The 17,775-nt window shown below is 42.5% G+C and overlaps 1 protein-coding gene across 1 annotated transcript in view; it reads right to left on the reverse strand.

Moving 5' to 3' along the window:
- Positions 1-17,775, reverse strand: part of LOC139766039 (spatacsin) — a 526,943-nt gene that overhangs the window by 233,314 nt on the left and 275,854 nt on the right. Inside the window, exon 20 of the mRNA XM_071694164.1 lies at positions 5,607-5,716. Within this exon, the coding sequence (XP_071550265.1) occupies positions 5,607-5,716 (110 nt within the window). The remainder of the gene's footprint in view (positions 1-5,606; positions 5,717-17,775) is intronic.

The raw sequence follows: 17,775 nt of genomic DNA on the forward strand, positions 1-17,775 counted from the left end.
GCAACCAGGCAGTTTACTAAGTTAATACACAGAGGAGGTAATTAGGGTAATGCAAAGAGGGGTAATACACAGAGGAGGTAACGAGGCTAATACAAAGAGGTTATGTTCAGGATATGTTCATGGCAGTTACTATGCAAATAAACACAGGCTATGTTCAGGATATGTTCATAGCTGTAACTAGGCTAATAAACAGAGTTATGTTCAGGATATGTTCCTATGCTAATAAATTGAGGTTATGTTCAGGATAACTTTCTATGCTAATAAAGAGAGATTATGTTCAGGATATGTTCCTAGGCTAATAAACAGAGGTTATGTTCAGAATATGTACAAGTTCAAGTGCTTGGAGTGATGGATAGTAAAAATTCAGCACAGTAACTCTGGGTGATGGGCAAATTCATGTTTTATCATATGATGAGTGCTTTTGTTAGCCTTTAAACAGCAGCCGACACCAATTGGTGGTTCTCTTTGCTAACAGTGGCTGCCATAAATCTATGTGCCAATTTTTTTCACCTCTATTTAGATATCCAAATTCTGCTACCTTCAGTATCCCAACAACCACCTGGAGAGTATGCATACACAATTACTCTGCAGAAAACAAATAGGCAATGTATCAGGTGGTGAAAAACGAAATGAAGGACAACATGAGATATATAAAAAAATAAGGGACTTACAAGGTAAATTTAAGGAGTATAAAAAAAAGATAAGAGAGGCCTGTGGGGGTGATATCCCAAATGAACTCAGGTTTGTATTAGAAGTTATGTAGCAGCTGCACCTACTTTTCTTTTCAAGTGATCGTGGGAGATAAAGGACTTTCATAACACATGATAGGTAAAGAGATAACATTTCTGAAGAAACAAGTTTTTAATATCTTCCTAACACAAGCCACTTAATACATGTACACTTATTTGTAGTGTGAAAGTGTAATATTTCTTTTTAAATCCACAAATCTACTACCAACACTGTGCCTCTGCCTGGAGTAATAAGTATCTATCAAATTAGGGTAGGATGTTCTGCATAAAGAAATGAACAAAGCCTCCAATAACTTTCCCAAACTTAACAGCCAGTCTCCCATACTGTGAATGCAAGTATAAAAGTTGTAATATTTCTATATATATTCATGTTGCCTCTCTCTTCTCTTTCACTAATAATCTTACTTCTTCATCCCACCACTCACTACCTTTTCTAATCACCCCACCTCCCACGCTTCTCATGCCACAAGCATCTTTTGCGCAAGCCATCACTGATTCCCTAAATACATCCCATTCCTCTCTCACTCCCCTTACCTCCTTTGTTCTCACCTTTTTCCATTCTGTACTCAGTCTCTCCTGGTACCTCCTCACACAAGCCTCCTTCTCAAGCTCACTTACTCTCACCACTCTCTTCACCCCAACATTCACTCTTCTTTTCTGAAAACCCCCACAAATCTTCACCTTTGCTTCCACAAGATAATGATCAGACATCCCTCCAGTTGCACCTCTCAGCACATTAACATCCAAAGTCTCTCTTTCGTGCGTCTATCAATTAACACGTAATCCAATAACGCTCTCTGGCCATCTCTCCTACTTACATACGTTTTTTTTTTTTTTTTTTTTTTTTTATACTTTGTCGCTGTCTCCCGCGTTTGCGAGGTAGCGCAAGGAAACAGACGAAAGAAATGGCCCAACCCCCCCATACACATGTATATACATATGTCCACACACGCAAATATACATACCTACACAGCTTTCCATGGTTTACCCCAGACGCTTCACATGCCTTGATTCAATCCACTGACAGCACGTCAACCCCGGTATACCACATCGCTCCAATTCACTCTATTCCTTGCCCTCCTTTCACCCTCCTGCATGTTCAGGCCCCGATCACACAAAATCTTTTTCACTCCATCTTTCCACCTCCAATTTGGTCTCCCTCTTCTCCTCGTTCCCTCCACTTCCGACACATATATCCTCTTGGTCAATCTTTCCTCACTCATTCTCTCCATGTGCCCAAACCACTTCAAAACACCCTCTTCTGCTCTCTCAACCACGCTCTTTTTATTTCCACACATCTCTCTTACCCTTACGTTACTCACTCGATCAAACCACCTCACACCACACATTGTCCTCAAACATCTCATTTCCAGCACATCCATCCTCCTGCGCACAACTCTATCCATAGCCCACGCCTCGCAACCATACAACATTGTTGGAACCACTATTCCTTCAAACATACCCATTTTTGCTTTCCGAGATAATGTTCTCGACTTCCACACATTACTTACATACGTATACTTATGTATATCTCGCTTTTTAAACCAGGTATTCCCAATCACCAGTCCTTTTTCAGCAAATAAATCTACAAGCTCTTCACTATTTCCATTTACAACACTGAACACTCCATGTATACCAATTATTCCCTCAACTGCCACATTACTCACCTTTGCATCAAATCACCCATCACTATAACCCGGTCTTGTGCATCAAAACCACTAACACACTCATTCAGCTGCTCCCAAAACACTTGCCTCTCATGATCTTTCTTCTCATGCCCAGGTGCATATGCACCAATAATCACCCGTCTCTCTCCATCAACTTTCAGTTTTACCCATATCAATATAGAATTTACTTCCTTACACTCTATCACATACTCCCACAACTCCTGATTCAGGAGTAGTGCTACTCCTTCCCTTGCTCTTGTCTTCTCACTAACCCCTGACTTTACTCCCAAGACATTCCCAAACCACTCTTCCCCTTTACCCTTTAGCTTCGTTTCACTCAGAGTCAAAACATCCAGGTTCCTTTCCTCAAACATACTACCTATCTCTCCTTTTTCTCATCTTGGTTACATCCACACACATTTAGACACCCCAATTTGAACGATTTTTGCAGGGAAAAAATGAAAATGAGTGGGAGAAGTATAAAAGAAAGAGGCAGGAGGTCATGAGAAAGGTGCAAGAGGTGAAAAAGAGGGCAAGTGAGAGTTGGGGTGAGAGAGTATCATTAAATTTCAGGGAGAATAAAAAGATGTTTTGGAAGGGGGTAAATAAAGTGCGTAAGACAAGGGAGCAAATGGGAACTTCAGTGAAGGGGGCTAATGGGGAGGTGATAACAAGTAGTGGTGATGTGAGAAGGAGATGGAGTGAGTATTTTGAAGGTTTGTTGAATGTGTTTAATGATAGAGTGGCAGATATAGGGTTTCTTGGTCGAGGTGGTGTGCAAAGTGAGAGGGTTAGGGAAAATGATTTGGTAAATAGAGAAGAGGTAGTAAAAGCTTTACGGAAGATGAAAGCCGGCAAAGCAGTAGGTTTGGATGGTATTGCAGTGGAATTTATTAAAAAAGGGGGTGACTGTATTGTTGACTGGTTGGTAAGGTTATTTAATGTATGCATGATTCATGGTGAGGTGCCTGAGGATTGGCGGAATGCTTGCATAGTGCCATTGTACAAAGGCAAAGGGGATAAGAGTGAGTGCTCAAATTACAGAGGTATAAGTTTGCTGAGTATTCCTGGTAAATTATATGGGAGGGTATTGATTGAGAGGGTGAAGGCATGTACAGAGCATCAGACTGGGGAAGAGCAGTGTGGTTTCAGAAGTGGTAGAGGATGTGTGGATCAGGTGTTTGCTTTGAAGAATGTATGTGAGAAATACTTAGAAAAACAAATGGATTTGTATGTAGCATTTATGGATCTGGAGAAGGCATATGATAGAGTTGATAGAGATGCTCTGTGGAAGGTTTTAAGAATATATGGTGTGGGAGGCAAGTTGTTAGAAGCAGTGAAAAGTTTTTATCGAGGATGTAAGGCATAAGTACGTGTAGGAAGAGAGGAAAGTGATTGGTTCTCAGTGAATGTAGGTTTGCGGCAGGGGTGTGTGATGTCTCCATGGTTGTTTAATTTGTTTATGGATGGGGTTGTGAGGGAGGTGAATGCAAGAGTTTTGGAAAGAGGGGCAAGTATGCAGTCTGTTCTGGATGAGAGAGCTTGGGAAGTGAGTCAGTTGTTGTTCGCTGATGATACAGCGCTGGTGCCTGATTCATGTAAGAAACTGCAGAAGCTGGTGACTGAGTTTGGTAAAGTGTGTGAAAGAAGAAAGTTAAGAGTAAATGTGAATAAGAGCAAGGTTATTAGGTACAGTAGGGTTGAGGGTCAAGTCAATTGGGAGGTAAGTTTGAATGGAGAAAAACTGAAGGAAGTAAAGTGTTTTAGATATCTGGGAGTGGATTTGGCAGTGGATGGAACCATGGTAGCGGAAGTGAATCATAGGGTGGGGGAGGGGGCGAAAATTCTGGGAGCCTTGAAGAATGTTTGGAAGTCGAGAACATTATCTCGGAAAGCAAAAATGGGTATGTTTGAAGAATTAGTGGTTCCAACAATTTTATATGGTTGCAAGGTGTGGGCTATGGATAGAGTTGTGAGCAGGAGGGTGGATGTGCTGGAAATGAGATGTTTGAGGACAATATGTGGTGTGAGGTGGTTTGATCGAGTAAGTAATGTAAGGGTGAGAGAGATGTGTGGAAATAAAAAGTGTGGTTGAGAGAGCAGAAGAGGGTGTTTTGAAATGGTTTGGTCACATGGAGAGAATGAGTGAGGAAAGATTGACCAAGAGGATATATGTGTCAGAGGAGGAGGGAACGAGGAGAAGTGGGAGACCAAATTGGAGATGGAAAGATGGAGTGAAAAAGATTTTGAGTGATCGGGGCCTGATCATGCAGGAGGGTGAAAGGCGTGCAAGGAATAGAGTGAATTGGAACGATGTGGTATACCGGGGTCGACGTGCTGTCAGTGGATTGAACCAGGGCATGTGAAGCGTCTGGGGTAAACCATGGAAAGTGTGTGGGGCCTGGATGTGGAAAGGGAGCTGTGGTTTCGGTGCATTATTACATGACAGCTAGAGACTGAGTGTGAACGAATGGGGCCTTTGGTGTCTTTCCTAGCGCTACCTCACACACATGAGGGGGGAGGGGGTTGTTATTCCATGTATGGCGAGGTGGCGATGGGAACAAATGAAGGCAGACAGTATGAATTATGTACATGTGTATATATGTATATGTCTGTGTGTGTATATATATGTGTACATTGAGATGTATAGGTATGTATATTGTGCCTGTGTGGACATGTATGTATATACATGTGTATGTGGGCGGGTTGGGCCATTCTTTCGTCTGTTTCCTTGTGCTACCTCGCTAACGCGGGAGACAGCGACAAAGCAAAATAAATAAATATAAATAAATAAATAAATATTCATGTTATTTACCACTAATGCTGTGTTTATCTGAATCTTGAGGACAGTTGGAAAACAAGCTTAATGGAAATAAAGAAACTTCATGTCTTCTGGAGCTGTCAAACTGTCATTCACACTTTGTCCAAGGACTCACTTATCACTGGAACCAGGTCAAGATAAAGAAAATGATATAACTTTCTGTGTATTTTCTGTTACTTCTGAATATATCATCATTTCACTGAGGAAAAGTTGGATTTTAATTCATTTCTTTTTTACATGCTATGATGGTTTTGAGCATGCCCACTGTTTACAAGTTAATAAGAATCCTGGAAAAACAATGTCCAACTGAATACTCAAAATATGACAGTTGGTTGTTGAAGGGTGAAAAGAATCAGTAAATCTACTCACCGTTATGGGGTTTGGATGATGTACAAGGTAAATATACGAAAGATCAAGTAATGCTGCAACTTTATACATAATAATAATTCGTTCTGCTGTTTTTCTCCCCACAGTCATTCCTGCAAAACAATACATACATATTACATACGTTGGTAAAATACACAAATAACTAAATTAAGCTCACATGTAAAACAATACTATCTTTTCAAATATTGTATAAAATTGATACTGTTACATACATATGTACATATCTACATACCTATAACTGCTGTGGGACCCCATTCCTGAAAGAGACCTGGTGTACTGCTGGACCCCTTTTTAGCAACTCCAAGGCTGAGCAACTTTGAGTGGCAGGGAAAGGATAGGCTCCATCAGAGTGATAAGTTCTTTGATCTTTTGTCTACGTATAGTGATACTGCCTAGCTGAATGTAACTTTTCACTCATAGCGTAGTCACAGGCAGGCATAGTTTGGTAACCCTCATAAGCATGATGTTTACCACAAGTCATCTTTTGGTAAAACTATATCACCTGGAGAACAGCCTTGTCAAAAAACTTCTCACCCTACAGGAGTCCATCATTTCCCAGCAACATTAAGTAGTACAGCCTTGGAGCAGCAGAAGCTCCTGTTAAGGGGGTCTTGCCATAACTCTGGGGTCCTCTCAAGAAAGGGGTCCCAGGATAAATGAGGGAATGAGTCATTTCTTCATCTTTTCCTGGTGCTATCTCACTAACATGGGAAACAGCAAATAAGTATAAATAAAAAGAGTGCGGTTGAGAGAGCAACAGAAGAGGGTGTATTGCAATGGTTTAGTCACGCGAAGAGAATGAGTGAGGAAAGACTGACAAGAGGATATATGTGTCAGAGGTGGAGGGAACAAGGAGAAGTGGGAGACCAAATTGGAGGTGGAGAGATGAAGTGAAAAACATTTTCAGTGATAAGGGCCTAAACATGCAGGAGGGTGAAAGGCATGCAAGGAATAGATTGAATTGGAACGATATGGTATACCAAGGTCAAAGTGCTGTCAATGGATTGAACTAGGGCATGTGAAGCATCTGAGGCAAACCATGAAAAGTTTTGTAGGGTCTAGATGTGGAAAGGGAGCTATAGTTTTTGGTGCATTACACATGACAGCTAGAGACTGAGTGTGAACGAATGAGGCCTTTGTTGTCTTTTACTAGCGCTACCTTGCACATGCACATGGGGGGAAGGGGGTGTCACTTGACGTGTGGCAGGGTGGCGACGGAAATGGATGAGGACAGCAAGTATGAATATGTTCATGTGTATATATGTGTAAGTCTGTGTATGTATATGTATGTATACATTGAAATGTATAGGTATGTATATGTGCGTATGTGGGCATGTATGTATATACATGTGTACGTGGGTGGGTTGGGCCATTCTTCTGTTTCCTTGTGCTAACGCGGGCGACAGCGAAGAGGTAGTAAAAGCTTTGCGGAAGATGAAAGCCGGCAAGACAGCTGGTTTGGATGGTATTGCAGTGAAAGTTATTAAAAAAGGGGGTGACTGTGTTGTTGACTGGTTGGTAAGGATATTTAACGTATTTATGACTCATGGTGAGGTGCCTGAGGACTGGCGGAATGCATGCTTAGTGCCATTGTACAAAGGCAAAGGGGATAAAGGTGAGTGCTCAAATTACAGAGATATAGGTATGTTGTGTATTCCTGGGAAACTATACAGGAGGGTATTGATTGAGAGGGTGAAGACATGTACAGGGCATCAGATTGGGGAAGAACAGTGTGGTTTCAGAAGTGGTAGAGGATGTGTGGATCAGGTGTTTGCTTTGAAGAAGGTATGTGAGAAATACTTAGAAAAGCAAATGGATTTGTATGTAGCATTTAAGGATCTGAAGAAGGCATATGATAGAGTTGATAGAGATGCTCTGTGGAAGGTATTAAGAATATATGGTGTCGGAGGCAAGTTGTTAGAAGCAGTGAAAAGTTTTATCGAGGATGTAAGGCATGTGTACAAGCAGGAAGAGAGGAAAGTGGTTGATTCTCAGTGAATGCTTGTTTGTGGCAGGGGTGCATGATGTCTCCATGGTTGTTTAATTTGTTTATGGATGGGGTTGTTAGGGAGGGGAATGCAAGAAATGTGGAGAGAGGGGCAAATATGCAGTCTGTTGTGGATGAGAGAGCTTGGGTAGTGAGTCAGTTGTTGTTCAATGATGGTACAGCGATGGTGGCTGATTTGGGTGAGAAACTGCAGAAGCTGGTGACTGAGTTTGGTAAAGTGTGTGAAAGAAGAAAGTTGAGAGTAAATGTGAATAAGAGCAAGGTTATTAGGTACAGTAGGGTTGAGGGACAAGTCAATTGGGAGGTAAGTTAGAATGGAGAAAAACTGGAGAAAGTGAAGTGTTTTAGATATCTGGGAGTGGATTTGACAGAGGATGTAACCAAGGAAGTGGAAGTGAGTCAGAGGGTGGGGGAGGGGGCAAAAGTTCTAGGAGCGTTGAAAAATGAGTGGAAGGCGAGAACATTATATTGGAAAGTAAAAATGGGTATGTTTGAAGGAATAGCGGTTCCAACAATGTTATAGGGTTGCAAGGTGTGGGCTGTAGATAGAGTTGGGCAGAGGAGGGTGGATGTATTGGAAATGAGATGTTTGAAGACATATTTGGTGTGAGGTGGTTCGATCGAGTAAGTAATGAAGGGGTTAGAGAGATGTGTGGTAATAAAAAGAGTGTGGTTAAGAGAGCAAAAGAGGGTGTTTTGAAATGGTTTGGTCACATGGAGAGAATGAGTGAGGAAAGATTGACCAAGAGGATATATGTGTCAGAGGTGGAGGGAACGAGAAGTGGGAGACCAAATTGGAGGTGGAAAGATGGAGTGAAAAAGATTTTGAGTGATCAGGGCCTGAACATGCAGGAAGGTGAAAGGTGTGCAAGGAATAGAATGAATTGGAACAATGTGGTATACCAGGGTAGACATACTGTCAATGGATTGACCAGGGCATATGAAGCGTCTGGGGTAAACCATGGAACGTTTTGTGGGGCCTGGATGTGGAAAGGGAGCTGTGGTTTCGGTGCATTATACATGACAGCTACAGACTGAGTGTGAACGAATGTGGCCTTTGTTGTCTTTTCCTAGCGCTACCTTGCCCACATGTGGGGGGAGGAGGTTCTCATCTCATGTGTGGCAGGGGGGCAACAGGAATGAATAAGGGCAGACAGTATGAATCATATACATGTGTATATATGTATATGTCTGTGTGTGTCTATGTATGTATACGTTGAGATGTATAGGTATATATATGTGCGTGTGTGGATGTGTATGTGTATACATGTGTATGTGGGTTGGTTGGGCCATTCTTTCCCCTGTTTTCTTGTGCTACCTTGCTAACGCGGGAGACAGCGACAAAGAATGATAATAATGATAATATATATCTATTTTACTTATATATTTATATTATTTATATTTATCATTTTGCTTTGTCGCTGTCTCTCACGTTAGTGAGGTAGCGCAAGGAAACAGACGAAAGAATGGCCCAACCCATCCACATACACATGTATATACATACATGTCCACACACGCAAATATACATACCTTTACATATCAACATATATATATATATATATATATATATATATATATATATATATATATATACACACACACACAGACATATACATATATACACATGTACATAATTCATACTATCTGCCTTTATTCATTCCCATCGCCACCTCACCACACATGAAATAACAACCCCATCTCCCCTCATGTGTGTGAGGTAGCGCTAGGAAAAGACAACAAAGGCCACATTCGTTCACACTCAGTCTCTAGCTGTCATGTAATAATGCATTGAAACCACAGCTCCCTTTCCACATCCAGGCCCCACAGAACTTTCCGTGGTTTACCCCAGATGCTTCAAATGCCCTGGTTCAATCAATTGACAGCACATCGACCCCGGTATACAACATCGTTCCAATTCACTCTATTCCTTGCAAGCCTTTCACCCTCCTGCATGTTCAGGACCCAATCACTCAAAATCTTTTTCACTCCATCTTTCCACCTCCAATTTAGTCTCCCACTTCTCCTCATTCCCTCAGCCTATGACACATATATCCTCTTTGTCAATCTTTCCTCATTCTCTCTATGTGACCAAACCACTTCAAAACACCCTCTTCTGCTCTCTCAACCACACTCATTTTATTACCCCACATCTCTCTTACCCTATCATTACTTACTCGATCAAACCACCTCACACCACATATTGTCCTCAAACATCTCATTTCCAGCACATCCATCCTCCTGCGCAAAACTCTATCCATAGCCCTAAGCCTTGCAACCATACAACATTGTTGGAACCACTATTCCTTCAAACATACCCACTTTTGCTTTCCGAGATAATGTTCTCGACTTCCACACATTCTTCAAGGCTCCCACAATCTTCGCCCCCTCCCCCAACCTATGATTCACTTCAGCTTCCATGGTTCCATCCGCTGCCAAATCCACTCCCAGATATCTAAAACACTTCACTTCCTCCAGTTTTTCTCCATTCAAACTTACCTCCCAATTGACTTGACCCTCAACCCTACTGTACCTAATAACCTTGCTCTTATTCACATTTACTCTCAACTTTCTTCTTTCTCACACTTTGCCAAACTCAGTCACCAGCTTCTGCAGTTTCTCACATGAATCAGCCACCAGCGCTGTATCACCAGCGAACAACAACTGACTCACTTCCCAAGCTCTCTCATCCACAACAGACTGCATACTTGCCCCTCTTTCCAAAACTCTTGCATTCATCTCCCTAATAACCCCATCCATAAACAAATTAAACAACCATGGAGACATCACACACCCCTGCTGCAAACCTGCATTCACTGAGAACCAATCACTTTCCTCTCTTCCTACACGTACACATGCCTTACATCCTCGATAAAAACTTTTCACTGCTTGTAACAACTTGCCTCCCACACCATATATTCTTAATACCTTCCACAGAGCATCTCTATCAACTCTATCATATGCCTTCTCCAGATCCATAAATGCTCCATACAAATCCATTTGCTTTTCAAAGTATTTCTCACATACATTCTTCAAAGCAAATACCTGTTCCACACATCCTCTACCACTTCTGAAACCACACTGCTCTTCCCCAATCTGATGCTTTGTACATGCCTTCACCCTTTCAATCAATACCCTCCCATATAATTTACCAGGAATACTCAACAAACTTATACCTCTGTAATTTGAGCACTCACTCTTATCCCATTTGCCTTTGTACAATGGCACTGTGCAAGCATTCCCCAAATCCTCAGGCACCTCACCATAAATCATACATACATTAAATAACCTTACCAACCAGTCAAATACAGTCACCCCCTTTTTTTTATAAATTCCTCTGCAATACCATCCAAACCCGCTGCCTTGCCGGTTTTCATCTTCCGCAAAGCATTTACTACCTCTTCTCTGTTCACCAAATCATTTTCCCTAACCCTCTCACTTTGCACACCACCTCGACCAAAACACCCTATATCTGCCACTCTATCATCAAACACATTCAACAAACCTTCGGAAGCGGAAGTGGATCATAGGGTGGGGGAGGGGGCGAGAATTCTGGAAGCCTTGAAGAATGTGTGGAAGTCGAGAGCATTATCTCGGAAAGCAAAAATGGGTATGTTTGAAGGAATAGTGGTTCCAACAATGTTGTATGGTTGCGAGGCGTGGGCTATGGATAGAGTTGTGCGCAGGAGGATGGATGTGCTGGAAATGAGATGTTTGAGGACAATGTGTGGTGTGAGGTGGTTTGATCGAGTAAGTAACGTAAGGGTAAGAGAGATGTGTGGAAATAAAAAGAGCGTGGTTGAGAGAGCAGAAGAGGGTGTTTTGAAATGGTTTGGGCACATGGAGTGAATGAGTGAGGAAAGATTGACCAAGAGGATATATGTGTCGGAGGTGGAGGGAACGAGGAGAAGTGGGAGACCAAATTGGAGGTGGAAAGATGGAGTGAAAAAGATTTTGTGTGATCGGGGCCTGAACATGCAGGAGGGTGAAAGGAGGGCAAGGAATAGAGTGAATTGGATCGATGTGGTATACCGGGGTTGACGTGCTGTCAGTGGGTTGAATCAGGGCATGTGAAGCGTCTGGGGTAAACCATGGAAAGCTGTGCAGGTATGTATATTTGCGTGTGTGGACGTATGTATATACATGTGTATGGGGGTGGGTTGGGCCATTTCTTTCGTCTGTTTCCTTGCGCTACCTCACAAACGCGGGAGACTGCGACAAAGCAAAAAAAAAAAAAAATATATATATATATATATATATATATATATATATATATATATATATATATATATATATATATATGGATGGTATTGCAGTGGAATTTATTAAAAAAGGGGGTGACTGTATTGTTGACTGGTTGGTAAGGTTATTTAATGTATGTATGACTCATGGTAAGGTGCCTGAGGATTGGTGGAATGCATGCATAGTGCCATTGTACAAAGGCAAAGGGGATAAGAGTGAGTGCTCAAATTACAGAGGTATAAGTTTGTTGAGTATTCCTGGTAAATTACATGGGAGGATATTGATTGAGAGGGTGAAGGCATGTACAGAGCATCAGATTGGGGAAGAGCAGTGTGGTTTCAGAAGTGGTAGAGGATGTGTGGATCAGGTGTTTGCTTTGAAGAATGTATGTGAGAAATACTTAGAAAAACAAATGGATTTGTATGTAGCATTTATGGATCTGGAGAAGGCATATGATAGAGTTGATAGAGATGCTCTGTGGAAGGTATTAAGACTATATGGTGTGGGAGGCAAGTTGTTAGAAGCAGTGAAAATTTTTTATCGAGGATGTAAGGCATGTGTACGTGTAGGAAGAGAGGAAAGTGATTGGTACTCAGTGAATGTAGGTTTGCGGCAGGGGTGTGTGATGTCTCCATGGTTGTTTAATTTGTTTATGGATGGGGTTGTTAGGGAGGTGAATGCAAGAGTTTTGGAAAGAGGGGTAAGTATGAAGTCTGTTGGGGATGAGAGAGCTTGGGAAGTGAGTCAGTTGTTGTTCGCTGATGATACAGCGCTGGTGGCTGATTCATGTGAGAAACTGCAGAAGCTGGTGACTGAGTTTGGTAAAGTGTGTGAAAGAAGAAAGTTAAGAGTAAATGTGAATAAGAGCAAGGTTATTAGGTACAGTAGGGTTGAGGGTCAAGTCAATTGGGAGGTGAGTTTGAATGGAGAAAAACTGGAGGAAGTGAAGTGTTTTAGATATCTGGGAGTGGATCTGGCAGCGGATGGAACCATGGAAGCGGAAGTGGATCATAGGGTGGGGGAGGGGGCGAAAATTCTGGGAGCCTTGAAGAATGTGTGGAAGTCGAGAACATTATCTCGGAAAGCAAAAATGGGTATGTTTGAAGGAATAGTGGTTCCAACAATGTTGTATGGTTGCGAGGCGTGGGCTATGGATAGAGTTGTGCGCAGGAGGATGGATGTGCTGGAAATGAGATGTTTGAGGACAAAGTGTGGTGTGAGGTGGTTTGATCGAGTAAGCAACGTAAGGGTAAGAGAGATGTGTGGAAATAAAAAGAGCGTGGTTGAGAGAGCAGAAGAGGGTGTTTTGAAATGGTTCGGGCACATGGAGAGAATGAGTGAGGAAAGATTGACCAAGAGAATATATGTGTCGGAGGTGGAGGGAACGAGGAGAAGAGGGAGACCAAATTGGAGGTGGAAAGATGGAGTGAAAAAGATTTTGTGTGATCGGGGCCTGAACATGCAGGAGGGTGAAAGGAGGGCAAGGAATAGAGTGAATTGGAGTGATGTGGTATACCGGGGTTGACGTGCTGTCAGTGGATTGAATCAAGGCATGTGAAGCGTCTGGGGTAAACCATGGAAAGCTGTGTAGGTATGTATATTTGCGTGTGTGGACGTATGTATATACATGTGTATGGGGGGGGGTTGGGCCATTTCTTTCGTCTGTTTCCTTGCGCTACCTCGCAAACGCGGAATACAGCGACAAAGCAAAAAAAATATATATATATAGGGGAGAATGAATACTTCCCACGTATTACCTGCGTGTCGCAGAAGGCGACTAAAAGGGAAGGGAGCGGGTGGCTGGAAATCCTCCCCTCTCGTTTTTTTTTTAATTTTCCAAAAGAAGGAACAGAGAATGGGGCCCAGGTGAGGATATTCCCTCTAAGGCCCAGTCCTCTGTTGATAACGCTACCTCGCTAATGCGGGAAATGGCGAATAGTACGAAAGAAAAAAAAGATATATATATATATATATATATATATATATATATATATATATATATATATATATATATATATATATATATATATATATATATATTTTATTCATCTCATTTATTTTGCTTTGACGCTGTCTCCCGCGTTTGTGAGGTAGCGCAAGGAAACAGATGAAAGAAATGGCCCAACCCACCCCCATACACATGTATATACATACACGTCCACACACGCAAATATACATACCTATACATCTCAATGTACACATATATATACACACACAGACACATACATATATACCCATGCACACAATTCACACTGTCTGCCTTTATTCATTCCCATCGCCACCTCGCCACACATGGAATACCATCCCCCTACCCCCTCATGCGTGCGAGGTAGCGCTAGGAAAAGACAACAAAGGCCACATTCGTTCACACTCAGTCTCTAGCTGTCATGCAATAATGCCCGAAACCAAAGCTCCCTTTCGAAACCCAGGCCCCACACAATTTCCATGGTTTACCCCAGATGCTTCACATGCCCTGATTAAATCTACTGCCAGCACGTCAACCCCGGTATACCACATCGATCCAATTCACCCTATTCGTTGCCCGCCTTTCACCCTCCTGCATGATCAGGCCACGATCACTCAAAATCTTTTTCACTCCATCTTTCCACCTCCAATTTGGTCTCCCACTTCTCCTCGTTCCCTCCACCTCCGCCACATATATACTCTTGGTCAATCTTTCCTCACTCATTCTCTCCATGTGCCCAAACCATTTCAAAACACCCTCTTCTGCTCTCTCAACCACACTCTTTTTCTTTCCACACTGTCGGTCAAACCACCTCACACCACACATTGTCCTCAAACATCTCATTTCCAGCACATCTACCCTCCTGCGCACAGCTCTATCCAAAGCCCATGCCTCGCAACCATACAACATTGTTGGAACCACTGTTCCTTCAAACATACCCATTTTTGCTTTCCGAGATAATGTTCTCGACTTCCAAACATTCTTCAAGGCTCCCAGGATTTTCGCCCCCTCCCCCACCCTATGATTCACTTCCGCTTCCATGGTTCCATCCGCTGCCAGATCCACTCCCAGATATCTAAAACACTTTACTTCCTCCAGTTTTTCTCCATTCAAACCTACCTCACAATTGACTTGACCCTCAACCCTATTGTACCTAATAACCTTGCTCTTATTCACATTTACTCTTAACTTTCTTCTTTCACACACTTTACCAAACTCAGTCACCAGCTTCTGCAGTTTCTCACATGTATCAGCCACCAGCGCTGTATCATCAGCGACAACAACTGACTCACTTCCCAAGCTCTCTCATCCAGAACAGACTTCATACTTGCCCCACTTTCCAAAACTCTTGCATTCACCTTCCTAACAACCCCATCCATAAACAAATTAAACAACCATGGAGACATCACACACCCCTGCCGCAAACCTACATTCACTGGGAACCAATCACTTTCCTCTCTTCCTACACGTACACATGCCTTACATCCTCGATAAAAAATTTTCACTGCTTCTAATAACTTGCCTCCCACACCATATGTTCTTAATACCTTCCACAGAGCATCTCTATCAACTCTATCATATGCCTTCTCCAGATCCATAAATGCTACATACAAACCACTTGCTTTTCTAAGTATTTCTCACATACATTCTTCAAAGCAAACACCTGATCCACACATCCTCTACCACTTCTGAAACCACACTGCTCTTCCCCAATCTGATGCTCTGTACATGCCTTCACCCTCTCAATCAATACCCTCCCATATCATTTACCAGGAATACTCAACAAACTTATACCTCTGTAATTTGAGCACTCACTCTTATCCCCTTTGCCTTTGTACAATGGCACTATGCAAGCATTCCGCCAATCCTCAGGCACCTCACCATGAGTCATACATACATTAAATAACCTTACCAACCAGTCAACAATACAGCCACCCCCTTTTTTAATAGATTCCACTGCAATACCATCCAAACCTGCTGCCTTGCCGGCTTTCATCTTCCGCAAAGCTTTTACTACCTCTTCTCTGTTTACCAAATCATTTTCCCTAACCCTCTCACTTTGCACACCACCTCGACCAAAACACCCTATATCTGCCACTCTATCATCAAACACATTCAACAAACCTTTTTTTTTGGGGGGGGAAAAACCCCCCGGGGGGGGGTTTTTGGGGGGGGGGGGGGGGGGGGGGTTTTTTTTTTTTTCCCTTTTGGGGGGGTTTTTTTTGGGGGAAAAAAAAATTTTTTGGGGGGGGGGGGGGGGGGGAAAGGGGGGGGGTTTGGGGGGGTTGGGGGGGGGGGGGGGGGCCCCGGGGGGGGAAAAAAAAAGGGGGGGGGGGTTTTTAAAGGGGGTTTTTGGGGGGGGGGGGTTTTGGGTAAGGGGGGGGGGGGGGGGGGGGGGGGGGGGGGGGGGGGGGGGGTTTTTTTTTTTTTTTTTGGGAAATTTTTTTTTTTTTTTTTTTTTTTTTTTTTTTTTGGGGGGGTTTTTTTTTCCCCCCCGGGGGGGAAATTTTTTTTATTTTTTTTGGTTTTTTTTTTAAAAAAAAAAAATTTTTTTTTTTTTTTTTTTTTGTGTGGCAAGTTATTAGGTTTTTCGTAGGGTTGAGGGCAAGTCAATGGGGGTAGTTTGAATGGAGAAAACGGAGGAAGTGAAGTGTTTTAGATATCTGGGAGGGATCTGGCAGCGGATGGAACCATGGAAGGGGGAAGTGGATTGGTGGGGGGGGGGCGAAAATTTGGGAGCCTTGAAAAATGTGGGGAAGTCGAGAACTTATCTGGAAAGCAAAAATGGTATTTTTGAAGGAATAGTGGTTCCAACAATGTTGTATGGTTGCGAGGCGGGGGTAGGAAAGAGTTTGCGCAGGAGGATGGATGTGCGGAAATGAATGTTTAGGACAAATTTTAGTGTGAGGTGGTTTATCGAGTAAGAACGTAAGGGTAAGAGAGATGGTGGAAAAAAAAAGAGGTGGTTGAGAGAGCAGAAGGGGTGTTTTGAAATGGTTTGGGCACATGGAGGGAAAGAGTGAGGAAAGATTACCAAGGGGGAAAAATTTGTCGGGGGTGGAGGGGAAAGAGGGAAAGGGAGACCAAATTGGGGTGGAAAAAGGAGTGAAAAAATTTTGTTTGGGTCGGGGGGCCCGAACTGCAGGGGGGTAAAGGAGGGCAAGGAATGAGTGAATTGGGGGATGTGGTAACGGGTTTGGTTTCTGTCAGTGGATTGAATAAGGCATGTGAAACGTCGGGGTAAACCATGGAAAGCGTGTAGGTATGTATATTTGCGGTGTGGAGTTTATATACATGTGTATGGGGGGGGGGTTGGGGCCCTTTCTTTTGTCTGTTTCCTTGCGTACCTGCGCAAACGCGTTTTTAAAAAAAAACCCCAAGGGGGGAAAACAAAAAAGGGGGGGAAACCCCCCAAAAAAAAAAAATATAAAATTTTAAATAAAATTTTAAAAAATATATAAAAAAAAAAAAATATATATATATATATAAAATATAATATTATTTTATAATTTTAAAATTATATTTATAAAATTTTAATTTAATTATTTTTTTTGCTTTGCGCTGCTCCCGCTTTGGAGGTAGCGAAGGAAACAGAAAAGAAAAGGCCCAACCCACCCCCATACCAGTAAACAACAGCCACCACCAAATATACAACCTATTCATCTCAAAGTACAAATTTTTATAAAAACACACAGACCATACTATTACCCATCAACAATTTAATGTCTGCCTTTTTTCATTCCCACGCCCCCTCGCCACCATGGAAAAACCATCCCCCCCCCCTCAGGTGCGAGGGAGCCCTAGGAAAAAACAAAAAAGGCCCATTTTGTTTACACTCAGTCTCACTGTATGCAATAAGCCCGAAACCCCAAAACCCCTTTTAAACCCCGGGCCCCCCCCAATTTCCAGGGTTTTTCCCCAGAGCTTTACATGCCCTG

Source organism: Panulirus ornatus, chromosome 56, assembly GCF_036320965.1.
Source record: "Panulirus ornatus isolate Po-2019 chromosome 56, ASM3632096v1, whole genome shotgun sequence".
Lineage (NCBI taxonomy): Eukaryota > Metazoa > Arthropoda > Malacostraca > Decapoda > Palinuridae > Panulirus > Panulirus ornatus.